The sequence below is a fragment of the Stenella coeruleoalba genome (assembly GCF_951394435.1).
Source record: "Stenella coeruleoalba genome assembly, chromosome: 5".
In the NCBI taxonomy this organism is placed as follows: Eukaryota; Metazoa; Chordata; class Mammalia; order Artiodactyla; family Delphinidae; genus Stenella; species Stenella coeruleoalba.
Window position 1 is genome coordinate 72,801,839 of NC_137150.1, and position 27,235 is coordinate 72,829,073.

At 38.8% G+C, this 27,235-nt stretch overlaps 3 protein-coding genes across 4 annotated transcripts in view; 1 reads left to right on the forward strand and 2 right to left on the reverse strand.

Annotated features, from left to right (window-relative positions):
- Positions 1-5,907, reverse strand: part of NRROS (negative regulator of reactive oxygen species) — a gene marked incomplete at its 5' end in the record, with an annotated part of 81,435 nt that extends 75,528 nt beyond the window's left edge. The window contains one exon of the mRNA XM_079921736.1: positions 5,721-5,907. Within this exon, the coding sequence (XP_079777862.1) occupies positions 5,721-5,773 (53 nt within the window). The remainder of the gene's footprint in view (positions 1-5,720) is intronic.
- Positions 5,908-5,944: 37 nt separating this feature from the next.
- FBXO45 (F-box protein 45) lies at positions 5,945-12,232 on the reverse strand. The gene is made up of 3 exons (XM_079921743.1): positions 11,627-12,232; positions 10,711-10,904; positions 5,945-6,077 (listed from the first exon to the last, which is right to left on the reverse strand). Exons 1-2 carry the CDS (start codon positions 11,933-11,935, stop codon positions 10,869-10,871), a joined length of 345 nt encoding a protein of 114 aa, XP_079777869.1. The 5' UTR covers positions 11,936-12,232; the 3' UTR covers positions 5,945-6,077; positions 10,711-10,868.
- A 141-nt stretch (positions 12,233-12,373) lies between these two features.
- WDR53 (WD repeat domain 53) lies at positions 12,374-26,941 on the forward strand. Of its 2 annotated transcripts, none has more exons than XM_079922835.1 (3): positions 12,374-12,401; positions 17,546-18,041; positions 25,743-26,941. In XM_079922835.1, the coding sequence occupies exons 2-3, from the start codon at positions 17,562-17,564 to the stop codon at positions 26,337-26,339; spliced, it is 1,077 nt and encodes a 358-aa protein (XP_079778961.1). In that variant the 5' UTR covers positions 12,374-12,401; positions 17,546-17,561; the 3' UTR covers positions 26,340-26,941. The 2 variants fall into 2 exon arrangements, with proteins under 2 accessions (XP_079778961.1, XP_079778962.1); XM_079922836.1 differs by lacking the exon at positions 12,374-12,401 and adding an exon at positions 13,416-13,698.
- Positions 26,942-27,235: the final 294 nt, after the last annotated feature.

Below are 27,235 nucleotides of genomic sequence, written 5' to 3' on the forward strand. Positions count from 1 at the left end.
GGACCATTGATCAATTATTTTCTTAAGGTCTGTGACTAACAGCTTTCATATTTGAGGCCTATAAGAACAAATGGCAATGCTCTCTGTTCTTATGAGACACTTTCTTGCAGGTCAAAAAATAAAACCAGATTCTATAAGATGCACATTATTATTATTATTGATATACGAATGATTAGAAATAGATTTGCCTTCCCTCAATCTTGGCCTGGAGATTTGAGGGACCTGTATAATAATTTTGATGGCTAAAAAAATAAATCAGACTGTAATAGGCATGGAAACTGTAAGCCAAATATAATACAAAATGAGCCAATACAACACATCTCCTCTTAAAATTTTCTTCTTTGTAGTTACCAAACTGTCCCTAAATGTTATTCTAATTTTGTACCATGTAGTGGTTTTTAAGAAACTGAACTAGAACAAAGCAACTCCTTTGTCCTGTTTTTTTTTTACAGTTTTTTTTTTACACACATATTGTATATACAACTTTTAAAATAGCTGCACAATTTTATATCTCACCGTTAGAGAAGTGCAGTCCAGGCAGACCATGCTTCTCAATATATTAAAAATATTAAATAAAATCCAACCAGTTTCATACTTTTCTAATAGTCAAGCTGGCTGGAAAAAAGGGTCTGGAGAAAAAACAGGCAGTTGTAAAACAGGATCAGTCTTTCTTCACAAACACACTACTTAAAACTCTTGCTAGTTCCCTATCTTATCCCTTTTACACCATCTCTAAGATCTCACCTTAGAAGTTGAAAATATCACATCGCTAACTTAGAGACAAAATCTGTTGAAACATGCATATGTCAACTGCCCACTCAACCAACTGCAACCCTGAGGATTTTTCTGGCCCAGTAGAAAAGAGGAAACACTAAGATAATCTCTGCTGTAGAGTTGCTTCTCCAGTTAACAATATCATGTGTTTTTTCAGGATGTTTCTTGGGCATGCATGTATGACACTGTCACTTCATGATTCTACTTTCCATAAGCAGGTATCTCCTCCACTCTGTCTTTCATCCCAAGAAAGCCACTGTCATCCATCCAAAGGTTTTCCAAGGTAAACCAAAGTCACTTCTGTGTTACCATATACAGCAGAAACTGCTGGATATAAGCAGACCTTTGGAAGTCCTCTAAAGGCAACCCCCAGGAATTCATATCCACGTTCAAAAGCTAAAGTCTTATCTTCCATGTCCAAGATGACTCGAATTCTTTCTCCTATCTGCAAACAGACATCAAAAGAAGGTAAGAAGAAAACCCATCAAAGGCACAGCTAGATGTAATCAAGTTAAAAATATTATTAAGAATATATCTCAAAAGTTATCTAGAAAAACCAAAAAAGTTATTTGGTCAGGGAGAAACATCTAGAAAAAGAACATACATCAATTTCATCATAAATGTTTGTTTTGATAGTTTTTTTTAAAAAAAACTTAAGACTTGTGTGGGATTTATATTTAATACTGAAAATTTAAATATTCTTCCTGAACAGTCCCCAGATTTTATTTATTCTTTTTAAAGACTTTTCTTAAGAAGGTTACCACTAAAATCTATAACTTGGCATATTTTACCAAAAAAGGCTACCTAAATTTTCTCAAATTACTATAGTACATACATACAATGGAATGTTATTCAACCTTAAAAAGAAATGAAATTTTAGTATGTGCTACAACATGAATGGACCTTGAAAGCATTATGCTAAGAGAAATAAGCCAGACACAAAAATACAAATATTATATGATACCACTTGTATCAAGCACCTGGAATATTCAAATTCATATAGATTGAAAATTGAATAGAGGTTACCAGAGGCTTGGGGGAGGAAGAAATGTGGAGTTATTGTTCAGTGGGCACAGAGTTTATGCTGGGGATGATGAAAAAGTTTTGGGTATATATAGTGATGATGGTTATACAACATTGTGAATGTATTTAATGCCACTGAATTATACACTTACAAATAGTTAAAAGAATAAAGATTGTTGTGTATATTTTACCACAATAAAAAAAATTACTATAATAAAACACTTCCACAACCTTTAAAATTTACAAAGCAGTTCTACATACAACACGGAACTTACATAATCATGAATAGCCAAATCTGACTATAGGTTCTAAAGATGCAGAATAGGCTTATTAAACAATCACTTTGTGGTCCACTACTCTGAAACACCCGTTTGTTATAAGAATAGCAGTACTGATTGTTAAACTAAACTGGAAGCACAATTACCCATTTCTTTTCCCATTTGGAAAAGTAAACAAAGAAAGAGCATGTTTATCCTTATAATTTGCATGTATTAAAGGCTGTTGCATCTATATACTTGGAGGCAGAAAGTCCTAACATTTGCAATCAAAAAACCATAATTTAATACTTCCAAATTATGATACCCCCTGCTGCTATCATTACTTTCCTTCATTGTATTTCCTATCACAAATAACTACCAACATCTACTTTTTCTCTCCCTCTGCCCAACTCACAGATTAACCCCATTTTAAGAACCTCCAAATCACCATCATCACTACTGTTACAAACAAAACACGAACAACAGCAAAAATCAGAAATAAAAGCTAGGGGCTTCCCTGGTGGTGCAGTGGTTGAGGGTCCGCCTGCCGATGCGGGGGACGCGGGTTCGTGCCCCAGTCCGGGAGGATCCCGCATGCCGCGGAGCGGCTGGGCCCGTGAGCCATGGCCGCTGGGGCTGCGCGTCCGGAGCCTGTGCTACACGGCGGGAGGGGCCGCAGCGGTGAGAGGCCCATGTACCGCAAAAAAAAAAAGGAAATAAAAGCTAATATTTTCATGAGTATTGTTGAGTGATTTTATATTATCTCATTTAATTCTCATATCAATCCCAGGAGTTATCCCTGTTTTACAGAAGATGAAAATAACAAAATAGAACCACTCCAAGTGAAATCTGCAAGTTTGCTTTACGTTTGAGCATACAGCATACATACACATAGCACAGAGAGCAGAAAGACAGTCTTACAGTTTTAGGTGTCAGAGGACAAAATTTGGAGACAGCAGAGCAACTGGAAACTTAGAGGAACTCTGCAAGCAAAAAACCACAAAGAAGATGAGCCCCAAAATCTGAAAATAAACTCTGCCCAAATCCTCATGTGATGACTGTATTACACAAACACAGGGGAAACCCCCAGGGAACCAGGCAGAAAAAGTAGCAGCTAGAGGCCAAAAAAACTGAATAAAGACATAAGCTGCTGTATAGTTTCAGTGCAGGCAAGTTAACTGCCTACTAGAACAAGAAAGCCTACAGTTTTCAGAAGTACAAAGTAGCTTCTAAAGAAACAAAACATTCCAGAGTCACTACTATATATTATCTACCATGTCCAATTTTCATTTAAAAAATGACTGGATACGAAAAGAAACAGGTAAGTGTAACTCATACTCATGGAGAAAAAAGCAGTCAGTAGAAACAGACTCCAAGTGGGCCTTAGATGCTGGATTTGGCAAAGACTTAAAGTAGTTATAAAATATACCCAAAGAATTAAAGAAAAATATAGTATTAATAAATGAACAAATAGAGATCTCAGTAGAGAAACGGAAACTATAAAAATGAAAATTTTAGAACTGAGGGGCACAATAACCAAAATTCACTAGCCTGGCTCAATAGCAGAGTTCAAATGACAAGAAGAAAAAAATCTATGAACTTGAAGACAGAACAACAGAAAGTAATGAATCCAAAAAACAGAGAAAAAAAGAACACAGCTTCAGAGGCACAGAAACAAGGATGATATCAAGCAGTCCAACAATTACATTAAATATAAATGGACTAACTACTCAAATCAAGAGACTGGGTTAGATAAAAAGCAAGATCCAATTACATGCTGTCTGGGGGACCCACTTTAAATACAAAGACAGTCTAAAAGTAAAAGGATGAGGGAAAAGAGGTACTTTGCGATAGTAAGCATAAGAAAGTTGGATTGGCTTTATTGATATCAGACAAAATAGACGTAAAGACAAGGAATATTACTAGAGTCAAAGAAGGTCATTTCATAATGATAAAAGAGTTAACCAGGTAGGTAGATATAACAATTTTAAATGTATATGCACCTAATAACAGTTCCAAAACACATGAAGCAAAAAGTGACAAAACTGGAAGAAGAGATAGATAAATCAGCAACTGTAGTTGGAGATTTTAATACTCCTTAGTAAATGAAAGAACAGGTAGAAAGAAAATACAGAAAGCAGATAGAAGACTTATACACTACCAACCAATTTGACCTAGCTGTCCTTAATAGATTATTCCATCCAACAGAATATATATTCAAGCATACATAGACATTTATCAAGGTAAACCATATGCTGGGAATAAAACATGCTGCAATAAATTTAAAGGGACTGAAATCACACAGAGTATGTTCTCTGAAAAATAAAGAATAAAGGACTTTCACTACAAAGTCACAAGGTTAGTCATAGGTCTTTATCTTCAATGATTATTAAGTCCGTTCTCCTTAGGGCATTTGCAGAGCCTGAAAGGACAGTAAGGAAAGGATTCTATGAAAGAAAATCCTTCCAGGCTTTTATACATCAGGAAATGAGATATATTTTAGTTCTTCTACTTTATTATGTCTCACTTGAGGTCATTACTGAGGCTAGAGCTTTCAAACCACATGTTCCTCTGAAATGTACTATCTATAATTCCTTAAAATTTCCAAGTTCTTATCAGATTATTATTTTTTACACTCTGCTGAATCTATGGTAATCATATAGCTTTTACAAATAGGAACTATAATTATGACCCTAGAATCAAGTGAGTATGGCTTAAGGCTAAGAATTTTTAGGGACTTTGCTGGTGGTCCAGTGGTTAAGAATCTGCCTTCCAATGCTGGGGACCCGGGTTTGATCCCTGGTCAGGGAACTAAGATCTCACATATGCCGTGGGACCACGAAGCCCGCACGCCACGACGAAAAATCTGCGTGCCGCAACTAACACCTGATGCAGTCAAATAAATAAATAAATATTTTTTTTAAGAAGAATTTTTAAATGTAGTAGTTTGGGACTTCCCTGGCGGTCCAGTGGTAAGACTCTGTGCTTCCACTGCAGGGGGCACAGGTTCGATCCCTGATCAGAGACCTAAGATCCCGCATGCCGTGCGGGGTGGCCAAATAAATAAATAGGCAGTAGTGTGCCTGAACTCACCTATGTTTATGGAAATTGCTGACACCTCCAGACGCTTTAAATACAATCCAGATTAATAAGTAGCAGAGGGTAAGTATGTATGCACATGCACACAGGTGCAGTTGTGGGGGTGAGGGGGTGAGGTATCCAGAAAAAGTAAATTTCGATGTGCATGATATAAGAAAGATTACAATCCAAAGCACAAGTTGGCAAACTATGGCCCCTGGGCCAAATCTGGCTTGCAGTCTATAAATAAGGTTTTACTGGAATACAGCTATGCTCATTCATTTACATAATTCACGGCTGCTTTTGTGCTATAACAACATAGTTGCACAGTTGTGAGAGACAGTATGGACAACAAAGCCTAAAATATTTACTATCTGGCCCTGTATACAAAAAGTTTGCCAACCTGATTTAAAGACAGATTGCTCAGATTGAATATGTATTAGGAAACAAATACTGAGATACTAAAGATTATTGTCAGAGTAGCCAAAAAAGGCCAGTTACACTATATATTTAAAAGTTACCAAAAAGACAAATAATGCTGCTATATAAAATTTTGTAAATTTAAAACAAATTAAGCCAGTTCCTCACCTGATATTTTGGTGCATTGTTGCATTGTGGAAAACTGCCATTGACTTCTCCATTATGTAGTAGATTATTGTCCACTAGATTCCAGCCCCAGCTCTGGTCATCACTGCCCAGCAATGCCACATAACCTTGGCATTGCATGGGGGCCCGTTTTGTGGCAATTCCAATCACTGCCACAGTGCCCAGAGGGCCCTCCCACCACACTTCCCATGCATGGCGGCCCTCACTGAAACCAATCTTGGTCCTTGCACCATCAGTGCTCTGAGCGATGGGGTTTCGATGTAAAGTAAAGCCATTCTTCTTAATGTAGACATTCCTGGAGCAGTCGTTAGTGCTGAAAGCATGTTGGAAAGCACGTATCTGAAAAGATGGAAAGCACACAAAAGAAACAGAAATTTAATTTTTCTTAAACATTAAAAAGTACCCAAACTTTAGGCTACATGTTTTTAAACAATAAAGTTATATATTTTAAGTAATACAATAATTATTTCTCAAAAATGGCTCACGTTTCAGCATGGGATCCTAACATAATAAATTATGCAACATTAAAAATAAAACTGCCAGCTGTCTCATTATTGACTAAAATTCTAAACCACAGTATAATTTCTCCAAATAGACTTCTTAACACATCAAAAGATATACACAAGAATCCTTATATTTTAGAGATAGTACTGAAATGTTTATGGGTGACATATCTGGGAATTGCTTTGAAATATCCAGGAATGGAATGGGAGAGTGGGCAAGGTAGACATGAAAGTAGACTGCCCATGAATTAATCACTGGTAAAGCTTCGTGATGGGTATAGGGAGGTTATTTTCTATACTCTTGTTTATATTCGATATTTTTACATTAAAAAGTTAAGATATGCACAGTTTTCGTGTTGGCAATGCTGCCACCAAAAAGAACTGTATTTTAAGTAAAATAGAGAACTTAGGCATATCAGCTCTAGAGTTTATGAAAAATTTTAATAACCACAAACTATCTTAGATCCTCAGCCTCCTTGCTAGGTATTACTCATACACTGAGACATCACCACTCTCATTTTACCAAATCAAATAATCCCCTAGATAGCATAAATTCAATCACTAAAATTTATAAAGAGATAGTCATTAACAGCAGCTACCACTGACAGGACAGGATAGTTGACCTTCAGTAATCCAGTTTTTTAAGTTTCCAAAATAAAGACAATATGAAAATTGCTACTCTGTACAAATAATAACATTCTCTCATGTTTTAATAATTTATAGGTTTTAGTTTGTACGTTTTTTAGAAAATCCCTTCTTTATTCAAACAACCCAAAAGCAGCTGAAGGCTGGGACCTATTGCTTTAGTTAACCTGAGAAATCAACTCCAGAATCACAGAATTTCAGCATTAGGAAAGACGTTAAAGTTCACCTACTTCAACTCAGGGATGGGGACACAGGCGTAAAGTCAACAGGTAGTTAGCACAAGAGCCCCAAAGAGAAATCAAGCATCCAGTCCCCTCATCCAGTTCTCATTTACCATTAGCAAGTACTTCACTGTTTAATTGTTGTACTCCAGAGGACAGATTAAAACAAAAACAAAAAACCTCCTTGGTTCAGGTATCCCATATTTTCATAAACAGGATGTAAACCTGAAGTATACCTAAATTTTTTCCGATCTGTTCTTATTATAACACACTTTTAAGTACCTAAAAGTGCTGTACACACCTCAACCATTTGACTCTAGTAAAACATATCTTGAAAAAAATCTAATCGAACCTAAATTGATCAAACTTCTATAGGAAATACAGAGGACAGAAAGCATGTTAAGCAACACCATGGGAATGAAATCAGCAAAATCCAGATTGAGGGAACCTCTCTACAGGGTAAACAACCTGGTTTCTTCAACAAATAAACTGCCGGGGTAAGAGGTGAGAGAGATGGAGGGTGTATCTGTAGACTAAAATAGCCTTAAAAGACATATCAACTGTTTGTCATGGGAACTTTATATAGATCTTGCTTAAATAAACTGAAAATTAAAGATATAACATTTGACATTTATGAGACAATTGGAAATGTGAACACCAAACTTTTTATATAAAGGAATTATCATTAATTTCTTTATACTTTAGATGTACTAATGGTATTGTGATTAAGTGTCCTTATCTTTTAGAGATAATGTGAAAAATCAGATAAAATGGAAAAATACACAAATAAATAAAAACAATCTATAGTTCTTGCTACACAGTCTCATGCGTAACCTGGATTTTGCATGATAGCAAACAGCTTTAAGACCTAATTTAGGATGTAAGTCTGAAATTTAGACAATTATAGCTAGATGCCAAGTATGACTGGAATAACTGATGTTACTTGGTAATATGTAAAACATGAACTTTTAAAAAGAAGACAAATCCTAGGGGCTTCACTGGTGGTGCAGTGGTTGAGAGTCCGTCTGCCGATGCACGGGACACGGGTTCGTGCCCTGGTCCGGGAGGATCCCACATGCGGCGGAGCGGCTGGGCCCGTGAGCCATGCCGCTGAGCCTGCGCGTCTGGAGCCTGTGCTCCGCAGCGGGAGAGGCTGCAGCAGTGAGGGGCCCGCGTACCGCAAAAAGAAAAAAAAGAAGACAAATCCTAATTAGATTGACAACTCCAAATACTTTCCAGTTTTATGCTATCCCAAGCCTGTTCTCATCATTTTCTCAGTTACCCAGGCTCCCTGGAAATCCTATTTGACCCTTCCTTCTTCTTCATCCCACCTCACCCAGTCAGCTGTCCACCTATGTGGACTTGTTTTCTTGCAATTCCTCTCCCAGCCACCCCCGTCTCTGCTCTATACACTTGTTCTGGTCTTAAGTACCTCTGGTATAGGCACCAACCCCTGCCTTCCTGAATTCACCTTATGGACTGGTTTCTCTAAAGCACAGCTCTTACTTCGTCCCTCCTTTGTTCAAATTTCTGTGTTTTCCAGCTGTAAGACAAAGCCCAAACTACAGACTGAAGGCTGTATGTCAAGGACCTCCATGATATATCTAGTTTCAGCTTAACTTTACAATCATATTTCCTATCACAATTCAATCTAACTAAACTATTTTATATCTTTAGCCTTTCCTCCAAGCTACAAATTGTAACAGATGCCTATCTGAAAACTCTCGGATGTCTTAAAAACACTGTAAACTCTGTTCTACCAAAACTGAACTCATTGTTATTCATCCAAAATCTAGCCCAGGTAATCCCTATATCATATAAGCCAGATACCTAGGAGTCACCCTGAGCACCTCCCTCTTCCTCCCCCCTATTTCAAATCTATTGCCAAGTGCTGTAGATTTTATTTCCTAAATTTATTCTAAATTTCTCCCCATCTCTTTTACTACATACTTCCTAATACTCATATTTCTAAGGTCTCCCTCCAACCTGTTCTCCATTCTTAAGTCTGAATAACCTCTAAAAAATGGAAAAATATCACATCACCAATCCCCACACTCCTAACCCCCTTTTGCTTACAATTTAAAATGGCTTCCTTTTGTTTGGCCCCAGTCCACCTCTTCCATCTTTCTCAAACGTGCCTCACTTTTGCTGTCTATGCTCCAGCCACATCGATTATTTTCTGTCCCTCATACTCATCAGGTTCCTTCCTGGAAGGCTCTTCTCTCTCTCTGGCCTATTTATCCTTATCATTCAGGTCTCAGTTCATGCATTATTTCCTCAGAGAAAGCCTTCCCTGACCTCCCTACTTAGTTCAAATTCTCCATTACTGACATTCAGAGCATCATGTATCCATCCTTCGTAGGACTTAACACAAATGCAATTTTACAACTGTGTGACTATTTGATTAATACCCACTTCCCCGCACTAGATTGTAAGTGCCATATGGCAAGGCATCCATAAGAGTCTGTATCTGTTTTTATTCACCATTGCATCTGCAAAACTGAGCATAGTGCCTAACATTCATATTTTTTTAAATAAAAATATATGCTGTACAAACCCTCTGCTTTCCATTGCCTTGATTTTGTTCAGGGTACTTCCTCTTAGTAAAATGTTCACATTCTCCCCATCTTTAAAGTTCAGCTCAAATACAATCTCAACCCCAAACCTTCTACAATCATCCACTCAACTTGTAAATCTCTTCCAGTAAACTTCTAGTATATATATATATTTATATCTCTAACAGTTAGCAACAATTTCTACCATTTCTAACTAATAACCACTAGTTATTTCTATACATTTTTTTCTCCTCTACTAGACTGAGGACGTCCCTACTAGGCTATATGACTCCTTCTGAATTAATCTTTTATCTTCAAGATATTCAAGAAAAGTCCTGCAATATCTGAATGTACATGTGATTAGTACAGGTCTATAATACCTATAGTGCAAGTAGTACAAAGGCATACAAAGTATTAAAAACTTATGAAACCTAAAATATCTCTGGAAGGATACAGAAGAAATAGGTAACATAGGTTGCCTCCAACCTGGATGGCGGTGGTATAAGGACAAAAGGAAGACATTTTGCTTTACATCACTTTGCTTCTTTTGAATCATGTATTCTTCACATGAATACATTATCTATTACATATTATTATATGAATCTTGAATCATGTGAACATGACTATTACAGACCAATTACAAAAATGTCTTAATTTAAAATAGGTAAAAACAATAAACTTTATGGAAAAGTAAAAAATAAGACTCATGAAATCTACACGTTTATCAGGCACAGTAAGACAAAACTGCAATCTACTGCACTCTACTATATGAATTACAACTAGTATCCATTGAGAATCTACCATGTACAAATACTGTCCTCGCAAATTAACATTATTTCATTTAATAGAAAAACAACTTCACAGCTGACATATTAAAAAGCGATATTCCTTATCTTATTAAACTAAAACCTGTTTTATTACAGAAGAATACATTTTACATCTATTTCACATGGAAAAAAAATTTACTCCTTATTCTGGCCCCACTGGCAGTCTAGCATTAAAAAGGTATGTTTTCCCTTTTTAGTTGTTAATGTATTTTTATGTTTACTATATTCTAGGTCAGACTTCATCCTGTCTCATATATGCTCTTGGTGACTGCTATTCTGAAGAGTGGTTTCCATCCAAACTGAACCCAAGTTTAAGGCCTTTTATTTACATTGCTTGAAGAATCCTCTCAGTCCTACCATTATCTGCTACTTGACATTTTTACTTGCATATGAAAGCAAGACTAATCACAAGAATCTGGCAGGGGAAAAAAGGCAGCAAAAATGGAATCAGCATGTTAGATGACAAATAGAACATAAGAGACACAACACCAAGGTGGAACTACGAAAAAGGTGGCAAGGAAGTAGCTAATAATAGTGGGACATGGCAGTATTATGACTGTTAAGTGGTGCCGATGGGAGGATATTCTATTAAAGCCTCTATGTTGAAAGTCAGCACGATGCCTTGGACCACACTCATTTATAAGCCTGTAACATAGTGGAGGGAATTAAAGAGTGCTTGGTCAAAAATAAAGAAAAGATAGTTATAAATCAGAGCTTGGAAAAGGTGCGGTGAAAGCAAAGATCTGAGAAACTAAGCCGATGTTAAGGCAGCCAAGGTGATTTAATAAAGGGCAGGGAGAAAAATAGGATGAGTATTGAAACCTACAACAATGAGGTGGTCTGTTTTTAAGGGTAAAGACTGTGGAAAGTAGAATGAGTGACGGAAACCAGGGATGGGAAACCACCTGGCCCTTCAAAAAGTGTATCGCGGAAGTGGGGTGGGTTAAGGAGCAGAACTTCAACCCAAAGAGAAGAGGATCTCCATGGCGCGGGGAGGTAAGGTAAGGTATTGACTGGAGCGGTGGAAAGGCGGGATAGTGAGGCGAGGCTTCCGACTCAAAAGCTTAGCTGAGAAGCACTGAGAGCGGCCCGGACAAGCGGGACCGGGGGCAGCGGCGTGGCGCGGGGCTCCCTCACCTTGGCCTTGTAGCTCGGCAGGTTGCAGAGGATGTCCGTGCGCAAAGCCTCCTCTGCCAAGCTGCGGGCGCACAGGCTTCGCCACACCTCGCTGTTCTCATCGCCGTGCAGGCAGCGGTACCAGTGCTTGCACACCAGGGCGCAGCTCCGCAGCTCGGACAGCTCCAGGTAGGAGAACACCAACTCCAGCACCCGGCTGGGCAGCCGGCCCCCGGCCCCGGCGGCCCCGGAGCCGGCGCCCGCGCCGCCGCCACCGCTACAGCCAGCGCCTCCCGAGGCTGCCCCAGCCCCCGGGGCCGGCGCCGCCATCGCCTCAACAGCCGGCCCGAGGGCCGCTGCCGCCGCCGCCGCTTCCCCCCGTCTCTGCTCCGGAGGCCAAGCCTCGCCTTGAGACAGGAGCAGTTCGCTCACCGCCCCTTTCACAGACTACCGTCCGGCCCCTCCACCACTCCCGCCCCTGCCCGGGGGCGTCCGCCACGCGCCCCGCCTCACTGAGGGCAGACGCACCGGCCGCACGGGCGTCCCCCGCCCCTCCCCCGCGGCTCAGCGCGGGCGCCGGAACGGCCCGACTCGCACGGCCTCCCGGCGGCGCGCCCGTGCCTCCGCCATGCGGGTTGAGGGCACGAAGCAAGGGCGCACGCCCAGCTCGCGCGGTTCCTCTCGGCCCCGGATGTGACTGTTTGGCTGAGGCGCCTCCCCCCACTACGCTAGATGGGATTGGGCGCCCACGGGTGAGGTCATCACCAGGCGCCTAGGAGAGAAGCTGGAAGCGCAGGTATGAGGCTATCGCTGGTGGGTTCCGGGCTATCATCCGGTGCCTTTTCTTTTTTAATCTAGTGGTTTCGCGTCGGCTTTTCTGGACCACTTTTCCTATAAGTTTTCGCTGAGTCATTTGGGTCCCTGCTTCACCTTTCCAATGTAACGCATGAAATTTCCCTCTCCTTATTAGCCAGTCCTTCGGCAGGTGAGGTCGTGTTTTTCTGGTCAGGCCCTCTTGTTCTCCCTTAGTATCAGTGCTTATCAGAACGTGTGTCCCAGCGTATATACAGCATGTGAGGTCGCCACATTTGAACACCTTCCCCACCCCCCCACCCCCCAGTGTTTGGATAACCTTAAAGTGCCGTTTAAGTGCTTATTAAGTGCTACATTCTTTTGGACAAAAGGTGGCTTTTCCTAGTCTTTCCTACTAACCCACGATTGGTAGGCGAATTAAAGCAGTGTGTTTTTAACTAATGAGACATTCCAATAGGGAGAATGACATGGAGGCTATAATTATAGAAGGCTTCCTGGAAGGGAAAGAGTTTCAGCATTATTTAGTCATATTGCGTTTTCCTAGGTGGCCAGAACGTTTTCTGACAGCCTTTAAAGAATGCTTGGTACGAGAAAATAATATCTATCGTGTAAGCCAGGCAACCTACTGAGGCCCTTTACAGGGGTGTTTATATAACTCTCTAAACAACTATGAGATAATTATTATAATAATAGGTTTCACAGATTCCTTTAGTAGTCAATTCCACTGTCTTGCCTTTACGTAGTAAGGAATCTTTCCCAAAGCTCCCTTGCTGTGTATAGTCAATTTCTCGTTCTCCAGTAAAAACAAAAGAACAGCACCTACCATCTCTACTCTCTGATGGGTGGTGTTTGGTTATTACTTGCCAGTCCCTTCTTCCCAGATGTTTTTTCCTCCAAGCTTAGTAACCCAGATTCTTTTCATTCTTACTAGTGCCAGTACCACAGCCCTTCAGCCACTTCGGTTGCTGTCTAGCTTCTCCACATCGAGACCAACTTTGGAAAACTCAAACATGTCAAGAAAAGTTGACCTATACTTATTACAGTGATAGTGACTATCACATTATTTAGATTTCAGGCTTCGGAGTTTTATTTATTATTCAGCTTTCAGCTTTCAGCCATCAAAGGAAGACAGTCCAAGATTTGTCTGGAAAGGCACTGAAGTTTCTTTTACACCTTCAAGGATAAGTAGAGTCAGTCCATCCAAGAAGGGGACAAAGAACAGACAGAATGAATAGCTTTAAAGGCACAGACACTTGAAAAGGACAAATGGATACATGGAGGTATGACAGGAGTAAGTGTTTAGAGTAGAGAGCATTCAGTTATTAAAGACATTGCCCTCTATCCTGTCTGCCATGGTGTGAGGTAGAGCCTTTGAAGGATCTGATGAAATAATTCTGGCACATCTTGTCCACTCAGTGAGGTGACTTTTTGTGGCAAAGTACCCCCCAAGTGGCCCAGGTAGGATTTCAAAGTAGGAAAAGATTTCCTTTATCACTACCTCCTTTTCTTTCTTGCCTGCTCATCACCCTCCTGATCATGTCCCCTCTGCCATGTTCAGTACCCTTTTTCTGCCCTCTCACTGTTTAGAACTTCCATCTTTGCACTGCACCCTTTATAAAAATGTTCTCATAGTACCCCACCTTCCTCGCCCCCTCTCACTCCATGATCTCATTAGGTGTAAGAAGGAAGGAATCCAGTATCTAATTAAACTAATTCACACTGGGATATGATTAATTACCGTGCTTGACCCTTTAGTCATCTACCTAAGAGAAAAGTTAGTTGACTTGATACCTGAGTGTGGGGATAGTGGCACTTAGCTATTTCCAGGTAGGCTTTCCAGTCCCAGTAAAAGAAAAACAAGAAACAGTGGCTTGCCAACTCATTTCTGAAAGATTATTTTGATTTAACCCATATGTAGTTAATTTTTCCCGCTACCTCGTACCGCAGCAGTCTGATTGTTTAACACTTTTTGATGGTGATCTTCGAATGTGTTTCAAATAATAACAAAGAATTTTAATTTTGTAGACTAAGTAAACAGGTGATCTGGGGGGCTCTCGTTGAATCCCTGATCAATACTCTGCATGATAAAATTAAAAGCCTCAGAATGTATGGATTTCTGGGGCTTTCCCAACTCTTTTTCCTAACATTCCACATAATAGGTCTCTATTTTAATTTTTCTGACTAGCTAGGTGATCGGTGAATATCATCCATGTGGTGTAGAGATTAGAAGTTTAATTTGCTCTTTACTCTGGTGCATAGAGGTTAAGGTAGAGCTGACCTTGGACTTGTGAGAGTAATAGTCCAAGAGTTACTACTGCTTCCATTATGGAAAAATTTACAGGAACTGTGGTGTTGTCTATAATAGTCTCTTTAAATACAAAATTCATTTATTGCCTAACTTCTCACACTTTGGGGTGGAGTTTAACCAAATGTATCTCTAAAATTGAGTTAATCTTTTCTGGAAAAGAGTTATATTAGGAAGAAAACCTGCTAAAACTTTTGTCTGCTAGTCAGCATTTACTTAGGTCCCCTGTGAGTAGATTAGTGATGGAGAAATAGAAGTACTAGAAACCCTGCCTCATCCTTGTCTTAGCAAAAACCTAATATATCCCAACAGGGATCCAAAACCTATATGGACACAAAATCCTAAAGCTGTAGGGGGCAGACTTCTGGACTTTAAAGTTAATTCATTGTAGAAAAATTAAAACTCTGACTTAGGAAATAAGTGGTCAATACCCTAAAGATTCATGACAGAGTTAAATAAAACTATTTGTAACTTTCCAGTGATTAATTCAAATTTCATATTTTAAGGTAGGATATTGTATTTATCATATAAGTCAATAGTCACCACAAATGACAGTTCCTAAGCCTAAATAATATTAATACCTTTCATTTTAAATTGTGTTAAGTGTCCTTTTTCCTTGGTTTATCTGGAACACTTGGCAAAAGTTTGTTATTTAACTACTATTTCAGTACTTGTTGGCAAAAATCAAACCACAAGAGTTCCCTGTCTTTATCTCCCTTTGAGTTATTTCCTCTCCAAACCTCTCCTTTAAAACTTGTTTCAGTCTCTATTTAATTAGTTTCCTCTGTTTACTAATTGAGTGCTTCTGCTGAAATTTAAAAATGTATCTTTTTGTCTTTTTTCCATTTTATCTGTATGAAAATTGCTGATTTTGTGATCTTGTTTCTGTTACTTCGATTACTATTAGATTGGTGATTTTTTGCAGTCTAGTTAGTGATTTTGTTTGTGTGTGTGGCTAAAAGTGGAGGAAATAACCTTTGTGTTGGGAATAGAAATTTTAGGCAGATCACCAGATTATTTTAAAATTATTTTCAAAACAATTTTAGGAAATTTATCTCTGTACAATTGAACTAAATTCAGGTATTGTATCTGAAAATAGTAAAGCAACTATGGCAGTTTCTTACTAGATAAATTCTCCCTTGTCTTGTGGAATGAAAAATTAAATTTATCTAGATAGATTTGTTTGCTTCCTTTTGACCACTTAGAGTTGTAGAAATTGCCCCTATTTCCTTTTTCGCTTTGCACAGGAGGTAGTTACGAGAGGGGGTAGTATTATGTGGCAGTTACAATTATAGATACAGGCTGCCTAGCGTATCAGGAAACTAAATTTTGCACATAAATACTACTGTTATATAAGTTCAAGTAGGTGATAATGTGATTAAAAATATGTGAATATATTTAGAAGCAGTAATGAATTATTAGCAGCTTTCTAATAATCGTTTTCTGCACTTTCAAAGAATACTAACAAGTTAAACCTGTTGTCAAGTAGAATTGTTAGAAAAAGGTCTTCATTGTTTAGAAGTTTAGGATCCCTTAATATTAGATCCCAAGTACAAATCCTAAGAGCCAGGTGACTTTGGGAAAATTATTTAACATTTCTGAGACTCAGTTTTATTACCTGTAAAATGGAATAATATTTACCAATCAGAAGTGTTGTTTTGAGAATAAAATTAAATAATGTACTGAATTAGTCTCCGATGGTAAGACCCAAGGGTTTGCATTTGTAACCAGTTCCCCTGATGATTACTGGTGTAGTACAGGTTCTCAAATTCTAGCATACATCAGAATCACCTGGAGGGCTTGTTAAAACACATTGCTGGGGGCTTCTCTGGTGGCGCAGTGGTTGAGAGTCCTCCTGCCGTTGCAGGGGACACGGGTTCGTGCCCCGGTCCGGGAAGATCCCACATGCCGTGGAGCGGCTGGGTGCGTTAGCCATGGCCGCTGAGCCTGTGCGTCCGGAGCCTGTGCTCCGCAACGGGAGAGGCCGCAGCAGTGAGGGGCCCGCGTACTGCAAAAACAAAACAAAACGAAACAAAACAAAAAACACATTGCTGTGTGCCAACCCCAGAGTTTTGATTCAGTGGGTCTAGAGTGGGGTCCAACAATTTATATTTCTAACAAGTTCCTAGGTGGTGCTAATGCTCCTGGAGACTATACTTTGAGGACCATTTGTGTAGTATATATGATGCCACTTTGACTAGCCTAATAAAAGTAAGAAAAGTGACAGTGGTAATATTTGTTGAGCCCTCATTATGTACCAGGCACTGTTATATGTGCTTGACATTTATTATGTCATTTAATCCGATCTGATCCTGTGAAATGGATGTTATTATTACCCCCATTTTATCGAGAATGAAAGTGAATTATAGAGAGATTCAGTAATGTGCCCAAAGTTGCCCAGCTGATAGGTAATAGAGCTATTCAAACCCAGAGAGTCTAGTTCCAGGGCTCATTCTCTATAAACATTATTCAGATAAAGGATATAACCTGATGATTGTGCAGCCCTTTCTTCAAAAGGATTTTTCTTAATTTAAAATAAATATATTTATTGTTATTCTTATGTGAGCCTCACATCAAAGGCTGGAGGACCAGGCTTACCTGTGCCCCTGATTGCAAGGAAAGCCCATGTAGGCATGTGCCAGCCAGGTGCACCACAATCTTGTGTTCAACTAGGCTTTGTAGGCTTGATCTTCAAATGTCTTTTTTTATTGATTGAGTTTTTTAGATGTCTTTTAATATTTAAATGAAATACTGCTTATTGAATATGTCTCTCGTGAAGTTCTTAGATAAAACACGAGATTATAATTTTTCCCCCTTCACAGAGTCACCTGAGCCATTATGGCAGTCAAGTGGACTGGTGGACATTTTTCTCCTGTTCTCTGCCTGAATGCAAGTCAAGAAGGGCTAGTGGCTTCTGGAGCAGAAGGTGGAGATCTCATGGTTTGGGGTGAAGATGGGACTCCATTAGGACACACACGCTTCCAAGGGGCAGATGATGTTACCAGTGTCTTATTCGCTCCCTCCTGCCCCACCAAGCTCTATGCCTCACATGGAGAAACCATTAGCATACTGGATGTCAGGTCTCTCAAAGGATCCTTGGACGATTTTCATGCGAATGAAGAAGAAATCAACTGTGTTTCACTGAATGAAACTGAAAACCTTCTGGCTTCTGCTGATGACTCCGGAACAATCAAAATCCTAGACTTGGAAAATAAGAAAGTTAGCAGATCACTGAAGAGACATTCCAATATCTGTTCTTCTGTAGCTTTTCGGCCTCAAAGACCTCAGAGCCTGGTGTCATGTGGACTGGATATGCAGGTGATGTCTTGCAGAGAGTACTTGGGTAATTTCTAGATGCGATTTGGTAACAGAATCAAATTATTAATTGGGCTAAATATATCTTTCCATTTTCTATTCTCTACTAACATGTCTTATGTATTTTATGAACCATAAGCTTTACTTCTACTGCATGTTTAATGCTAACTTGACAAAGTTTAGTAGATTTTATTCACAGAGTAATTATTAATCTTTTACTGTTCCTTTCTCTATGCTTTAAGACATTCCTAAAACATGAGAATTCAAATATTTGATTCTAAACATCTGTTTAAACAAAGTCATGCTAAAGTCAGAGTTTATCACCCACTCTCTACAGAGTCTGTTGTTTAAAAAAAAAAAGTTGGAGGGCCTGGATCTATTATTGTTTTTACTCTAAAAATCACTGGAGTGAGAATAGTCATGGCTTCTCTTTGGTGAGCATTTACTACTTCCCACTGCTTTACATTTACTACTTCCCACTGCTTTATTGTTTACGGGCTCTCCCAGCACTGTTCTAGGCATTTAATCTACATTCCCAACTATATATTAGTATCTTCTAAGACTTGTGGCCACTTCTTGGCCAGTGGTCTTTACCATTCCCTCCTCTACCCTCCACACCTCCTTATAATTTAGAAATAATGAGGCTAATTTTAGTTGTTGTCACTATGACTGCCAGCCCCTCCCCCCAAACTATTGGCATTTAGTAGGAAGAATTGGTAGTTGTCCTGCAGTGCTGGGGCAGCCCCTAAACAATAAAGAATTGTCTGACCAAAAATTTGTAGTGCCTCTATTGAGAACATTTATACCTACAAGGCTTAGTGACCCCATAACCTCTAAACTCCTTTTCTACTCCTAGGTCTTGTCCAAAACTTTAATAAACCTCCTATATTTTCTGTCCTAGTGGAGATAATCTGCTTACTTGGTTGGGCAGAAAGACGTACACAACCAGTCAGATATCTGTTTTAAGTAGGCAGATTGTACAGTGTCTCTTTGACTAGTCATTCTTTCATCCTTAAGCTATACCAGTTTTCAATCACTGGTTCATTAACTACTAGGCATGGCAATAAACAATTAGGTGTGCAGCAATCACAGATTAGATAAGAAGCAGGCACCCAGAATTTACCATTTTACCTCCAGTTCTAGATGAGAATGTTTAGTGGCAGGCAGCTGCTAGAGAACAGTAAAGGAAATAAATGTTTTGTGAGAAGAAGGCTTAGGTAATTTCTTTTCTTTTCTTTTTTTTTTTTTTCTTTTTTTTTTGGTAATTGCATTTTGATTTGACTGTCAAGAATTGCTAAAAATACACTGTAGATTAACTTCTGCATTGGGTTGTGATGTAACAACAGTGGCTAAGATAATACAGCCAGGCTTTTAAAAAATTACTTCTTTAACTGACGTTGAAACTATAATTTCTTCCAATTTATCAGTATTTCTTAAAACCTGGTTATCTGGTATTTTTCTAAACCTTAAGAATAGCTAGTCTATGGGGGAGTCCAAGAATGTAGGCATAATAGTGGAAGGGAGTTCTTATCAGATTAATGATGAGTTATTTCTCTCTGAACAAGTGTGTTTTATCTCAAGGCAGGAATTGAATTATTGCCACATAAAATAGATGGGTTCAACACACCTATCTTTGTTATTATACAAGTTATAAAAATTATACCCTTTGATTTAGATAGGTTTAAATAGGCAGTGCGGGCTTCCTTGGTGGTACAGTGGTTAAGAATCCGCCTGCCAATGCAGGGGACATGGGTTTGAGCCCTGGTCCAGGAAGATCCCACATGCCGTGGAACAACTAAGCACATGCGCCACAACTGCTGAGCCTGCGCTCTAGAGCCCAAGAGCCACAACTACTGAGCCCGTGTGCCTAGAGCCTGTGCTCTGCAAGAAGAGAAGCCACCGCAATGAGAAGCCCACGCACTGCAACGAAGAGCAGCCCCCGCTCACCGCAACTAGAGAAAACCTGTGTGCAGCAACAAAGACCCAATGCAGCCATAAATAAATAAATAAAATTTTATAAATAAAAAATAAAATTAAATAGGCAAAGCTTACTCAAAGAGGCAGGGACCTTAAGAATGAAGTATGATTTATTAAGACACTTGAGACTGCTTAATCTTTTATTAAATAGGCCCAAAATAATAGTCATAATATATGTATAAGTTATAAAAAATAACATTAAACAAATACATGTGTACCACCACTCAAATATAGTTTTTTCTTATAAGGACCTTTGGAAATTTGAAGCCATCATGAATTTCTATAGCATACACATTGGTTTTCTTTCTCTCTCATTTCCACATTTGAAAATAAATGGTTCAAAGATTTGTTCTTTCTGGAGTTTGAAAGATCTCTAGTACAGAACTTAAGGACTGGGACAGTAGAGGAGCCTTTTTTTTTACCCCCTTGAAAATGAATCTTTTATGTGGAAAGGAATGTTTTTGTAGGAGAAATTTTTGAGCAGGGTCACTTTGATATGCTTGCATTCACTTCTGAACATTTGCCAGTTGTCCACTTTCTCTCCCTTTGACGTTTTATTGGACCTTAAGCCCTGAACGCTTGTATACTTTTCCTTCAAATCAATTTTCTTTAATATTCTTTTCCTTTAATACCTTACCTCTCTTGCTTAGGGTGATACTGCTTGATCAGGTGGTTGAGAAATTGTGAGATACCTTGGACTCTTGGGCAGTTAGGAAGAGTAAAGAAGTACAAAGGGAATGTCCAGGCAGGAACAATTTGGGAATCTTCAACACTTGGAAATGACTGCTGGGTTGGTACAATTTGAAATGGCTATTAACACGTTTAGATGATTTAAGTAAATACAAAAATGTTTAAGCTGCTGAAAACACTTTGGGTGTAGTTCATGTTTGGATGTCTTAGGGCAGAAAATATAATCCAGGCATTATGGGGCTATGTGAAAAAGAATTTGGGGATACCTGCCATACAGTTAAGCTAGTATATTTTGGAATGTCCATTTTCCTTGTGTTCAGGTTTTTTATAGAGATTGTTGCCATGTCAAGTTTTTTTTTTTTTTTTTGGCTGCACTGGGGCTTCGTTGCTGCACACGGGCTTTCCCTAGTTGCAGTGAGTAGGGGCTACTGTTGGTTGCAGTGTGCGGGGCTTCTCATTGTGATTGCTTCTCTTGTTGCGGAGCACGGGCTCTAGGCGCGTGGGCTACAGTAGTCGTGGCGCACAGACTCTAGAGTGCAGGCTCAGTAGTTGTGGTGCACGGGCTTAGTTGTTCCGTGGCATGTGGGATCTTCCTGGAAGGGATCAAACCCACATCCCCTGCATTGGCAGGTGGATTCTTAACCACTGTGCCACTAGGGAATTCCCTCAAGTTTTATTACTCATTCATTTTTGTTATATTTTCTTATTTTTAAAATTTTACTTTATTTCAATTTATTAGTATTTTGGCTTCACCCATATGTATAACAATTGGTGGCCTCTTGGTATAATGTTATAAATCCAATCCAAAGAGATTTTCAGTGTTTTCCCTAGTATAAGCAGAATATAAGTGTTACTAAATGTTGCTTCTTTTGAAAGTAGGCCGAGTTAAAGGAAGTTACCTTGAATAGAAAACCAAATCCTTAATATAATCAACAGTAGTAATCTTATCAATTCAGATCTGTGCTTTTGACTAAAGAAGGTCATGCTTATCCTAGTGTCCATTTTAAATTGTGAGTCATAATTCAGGGATAGTACTAGGGGGTAAAATACAGCTGTCTGTTTTCTCTGAAAGTATGAAGAATATTTTCTTTTTCAAATTGGTTGCTACGGGAAGAAAATTGCTAGATAATAGAGTAAAATCAGTTCACAGAGTTTATTGTTTTGTTTTAATCAGTTTTTAATTAGCATTTAATTTAAATTCGCTTAGTAGGTCCAAGATCATGGTAGGGAACAAGAACAAAAAGCTAAGTAAAATTGAAACTGTGATTAAAAATCTTCCAAAAAACAAAAGCCCAGGACCAGATGGCTTCACAGGCAAATTCTATCAAACATTTAGAGAAGAGCTAACACCTATCCTTCTCAAACTCTTCCAAAATATAGCAGAGGGAGGAACACTCCCAAATTCCTTCTACGAGGCCACCATCACCTTGATACCAAAACCAGACAAGGATGTCAAAAAGAAAGAAAACTACAGGCCAATATCACTGATGAACATAGATGCAAAAATCCTCAACAAAGTACTAGCAAACAGAATCCAACGGCACATTAAAAGAATCATACACCATGATCAAGTGGGGTTTATTCTAGGAATGCAAGGATTCTTCAATATACGCAAATTATCAATGTGATAAACCATATTAACAAATTGAAGGAGAAAAACCATATGATCATCTCAATAGATGCAGAGAAAGCTTTTGACAAAATTCAACACCCATTTATGATAAAAACCCTGCAGAAAGTAGGCATAGAGGGAACTTACCTCAACATAATAAAGGCCATATATGACAAGCCCACAGCCAACATCATTCTCAATGGTGAAAAACTGAAAGCATTTCCACTAAGATCAGGAACAAGATAAGGTTGCCCACTCTCACCACTATTATTCAACATAGTTTTGGAAGTTTTAGCCACAGCAATCAGAGAAGAAAAGGAAATAAAAGGAATCCAAATCGGAAAAGAAGAAGTAAAGCTGTCACTGTTTGCAGATGACATGATACTATACATAGAGAATCCTAAAGATGCTACCAGAAAACTACTAGAGCTAATCAATGAATTTGGTAAAGTAGCAGGATACAAACTTAATGCACAGAAATCTCTGGCATTCCTATACACTAGTGATGAAAAATCTGAAAGTGAAATCAAGAAAACACTCCCATTTACCATTGCAACAAAAAGAATAAAATATCTAGGAATAAACCTACCTAAGGAGACAAAAGACCTGTATGCAGAAAATTATAAGACACTGATGAAAGAAATTAAATATGATACAAATAGATGGAGAGATATACCATGTTCTTGGATTGGAAGAATCAACATTGTGAAAATGACTCTACTACCCAAAGGAATCTATAGATTCAATGCAATCCCTATCAAACTACCACTGGCATTTTTCACAGAACTAGAACAAAAAATTTCACAATTTGTATGGAAACATAAAAGACCCCGAATAGCCAAAGCAATCTTGAGAACGAAAAACGGAGCTGGAGGAATCAGGCTCCCTGACTTCAGACTATACTACAAAGCTACAGTAATCAAGACAGTATGGTACTGGCACAAAAACAGAAAGATAGATCAATGGAACAGGATAGAAAGCCCAGAGATAAACCCACGCACATATGGTCACCTTATCTTTGATAAAGGAGGCATGAATGTACAGTGGAGAAAGGACAGCCTTTTCAATAAGTGGTGCTGGGAAAACTGGACAGGTACATGTAAAAGTATGAGATTAGATCACTCCCTAACACCATACACAAAAATAGACTCAAAATGGATTAGAGACCTAAATGTAAGGCCAGAAACTATCAAACTCTTAGAGGAAAACATAGGCAGAACACTCTATGACATAAATCACAGCAAGATCCTTTTTGACCCACCTCCTAGAGAAATGGAAATAAAAACAAAAATAAACAAATGGGACCTAATGAAACTTGAAAGCTTTTGCACAGCAAAGGAAACCATAAACAAGACCAAAAGACAACCCTCAGAATGGGAGAAAATATTTGCAAATGAAGCAACTGACAAAGGATTAATTTCCAAAATTTACAAGTAGCTCATGCAGCTCAATAACAAAAAAACAAACAACCCAATCCAAAAATGGGCAGAAGACCTAAATAGACATTTCTCCAAAGAAGATATACAGACTGCCAACAAACCCATGAAACAATGCTCAACATTAATCATTAGAGAAATGCAAATCAAAACTACAATGAGATATCATCTCACACCGGTCAGAATGGCCATCATCAAAACATCTAGAGGACTTCCCTGGTGGCGCAGTGGATAGGACTCTGCGCTCCCATGCAGGGGGCCTGGGTTCTATCCCTGGACAGGGAACTAGATTCCACATGCATGATGCAACTAGGGAGCTTGCGTGCCACAACTAATGAGCCCATGTGCTGCAGCTAAGGAGCCCTGGAGCCACAACTAAGGAGCCCGTCTGCCACAACTAAGACCTAGTGCAACCAAATAAATAAATAAATATATTTTTTAAAAAAAACATCTAGAAACAATAAATGCTGGATAGGGTGTGGAGAAAAGGGAACACTCTTGCACTGCTGGTGGGAATGTGAATTGGTTCAGCCACTATGGAGAACAGTATGGAGGTTCCTTAAAAAACTACAAATAGAACTACCATATGACCCAGCAATCCCACTACTGGGCATATACCCTGAGAAAACCAAAATTCAAAAAGAGTCACGTACCAAAATGTTCATTGCAGCTCTATTTACAATAGCCCGGAGATGGAAACAACCTAAGTGCCCATCATCGGATGAATGGCTAAAGAAGATGTGGCACATATATATAATGGAATATTACTCAGCTATGAAACGAAATTGAGCTATTTGTAATGAGGTGGATAGATCTAGAGTCTGTCATACAGAGTGAAGTAAGTCAGAAAGAGAAAGACAAATACCGTATGCTAACACATATATATATGGAATTTAAGAAAAAAAAATGTCATGAAGAACCTAGGGGTAAGACAGGAATAAAGACACAGACCTACTGGAGAATGGACTTGGGGATATGGGGAGGGGGAAGGGTGAGCTGTGACAAAGCGAGAGAGAGGCATGGACATATATACACGAACAAACGTAAGGTAGATAGCTAGTGGGAAGCAGCCGCATAGCACAGGGATATCAGCTCGGTGCTTTGTGACTGCCTGGAGGGGTGGGATAGGGAGGGTGGGAGGGAAGGAGACACAAGAGGGAAGAGATATGGGAACATATGTATACGTATAACTGATTCACTTTGTTATAAAGCAGAAACTAACACACCATTATAAAGCAATTATATCCCAATAAAGATGTTAAAAAAAAAAAAAAGCTAAGTATACCAGGATGTCAAATTAGTCAACAGACTTGTTTAGAATTTCTGCTCTTTTCTCCAGGTACTATGCTAGGCATTAGCAAAGATGAATTAAATCTCAAGAAACTGAAAAGCTAGTAGTATATGTCAATTAAGAGAACAGGGATTAAATATGGGAGAGAGAGAAGGGGGCTGGAATAGTTAGGAAAGCCTTCCTAGAGGGACACAATTTGAGCTATGCCCCTGGGATGAGTAATTTGGGTAATGTGAAAGGAAAGGAAAAGCATTCCAGATAAAAATGATTTCAGTGGTATTCTAGTTTAGTTTATTTAGTTGATAGGTATTTTTACTTTAACAAGCATAGACGAAAATTAATAAATTTCATAATCTTCAATTTTACCTGCAGAGATCAGGGTAGAATGACTCAAAGAAACTGGCATCTGCTTAAGAATTTGGATTACACTTTAATGGGTTTGTTAATCAGAAGTTACTCAGGATCTTGTTTTCTAAATTCTATCTTCCTTACTGCCCACTGGCATTCTAGTTTTGGCACCAGGGTTGCATCCCACTGGCATGTCGTGGTGCCATCTGAATTTTTTTTTTAATATTGCTGGAAATGTATCCTATTAATCATTCTCAGACTACTTTGATGATTTTGTTAGAAGTGGAATAAGCATGTTAGTTAAACAAACTGACTAGAACCGTAACTATGTAACTTCCTCTTATTTAAAGGTGATGCTGTGGAACCTTCAGAAAGCCCGGCCACTCTGGATTACAAATTTGCAGGAGGATGAAACAGAAGAAATGGAAGACCCACAATCACCTGGTCAGCTTCTAAACCCTGCCCTAGCCCACTCTGTGTCTGTGGCATCGTGTGGCAATATTTTTAGTTGTGGTGCAGAAGATGGTAAGATTCGAATCTTTAGGGTGATGGGAGTCAAGTGTGAACAGGAACTGGGATTTAAGGGCCACACCTTAGGGGTATCCCATGTCTGCTTTCTGCCAGAATCCTATTTGCTGCTTACTGGAGGGAATGATGGGAAGATAATGTTGTGGGATGTAAGCAGTGAAGTTGAGAAAAAACAGAAGAGTCCTATAAAACATACCCACAAGAAGAAAACCAAAAGGGCAGCTTATACCAAGCAGGGTGGAAACACTCATGCTTCAGCAGCAGGTGAAGACGAAGATGGCAAAATTTTACCGAAGTTAAGTATTGAACATGGAGAAAAAGTGAACTGGCTCTTGAGTACAAAAATAAAGGGATACCAAAATATATTGGTAGCTGATCAAACTAATTGTATATCTGTATATCCTTTAAAAGAATTTTAAATCCAATAAAACATTTGAAAAACTGCAGAACTTTTTATGGGTTAAAAAAAATCCTGATTCTTTGTTTGAACTATTTGTCATGTGTGGAAATAATACCATTCCATCATATAAATTTTAAAACATTTGAGCAAAAGGAGATAATTGGGTAACACTTGTTATAGTAAATGACATATTAAAATTTGGAGAATGAGAACTAATATTCACTGAGTACTGATTGTGTACCAGCCATTTTACATGCTTCCTTTCTTATTCCAAATCAGTGAAGTGGGTTACTTTGTTCATTTTTGCCACAGGAATCAAGACTCAGAGATGTTAAGTAACCTGAGGATCCAAGAAAATTGCAGGCACGATTACCTACCTGCAAAGGATCTTCATTGTCTTGTCAAGCCTCCTGCCATAGGGAAGCCCACATCCTGATCCAAATATGGTCACCACATTAGTTATAACATTAGTAGTTTCTGATCTTAGGAACTTTACCAAGTTGAAAGAGGAAACCTGTTCTTGCTTGTTCTATGTAAAGCCCAGAAGGCTTTGCTGACAATCACCTTTTGCCATTTCTAAGAAAAGTGTTCCAGGTCAAATCAGTTTAGGATATTACGAAGCAATCCAGGCTGTGGTGCTGATGGGACCAAGAACAAGCTGAAGTTATGAATAAGCAGAAACTCTGACTAAGCAGAAGATGTAAGGTAGATAGAAGAGGTAGAGAAGAGAAGCCAAGACTGTGTAGAGAGTAAGTTTTCTTTTCATCGTGCCCTGGATTGCTGATTTCTCTGCATGTTCTTTCAGCTTCTGCTTAAATTGCCTACTCTTATATTCAAAGGTTTAAAGAGAGATTCTTATTGTTGGTTACCATTATCCTTGTTTGTGGAGAACTCTTTGATAAGCTCAATTTTAGT

Bases quoted from the DNA above. Each gene is read 5' to 3' on its own strand.
- FBXO45 (XM_079921743.1), bottom strand. From the start codon at position 11,935: ATGGCGGCGCCGGCCCCGGGGGCTGGGGCAGCCTCGGGAGGCGCTGGC. The intron at 10,905-11,626 runs GTGAGGGAGCCC...TTCCCCTGCCAG, and splicing joins TGCCGAGCTACAAGGCCAAG to ATTCTTGTGATTAGTCTTGC.
- WDR53 (XM_079922835.1), top strand. From the start codon at position 17,562: ATGGCAGTCAAGTGGACTGGTGGACATTTTTCTCCTGTTCTCTGCCTG. The intron at 18,042-25,742 runs GTGATGTCTTGC...TCTTATTTAAAG, and splicing joins CATGTGGACTGGATATGCAG to GTGATGCTGTGGAACCTTCA.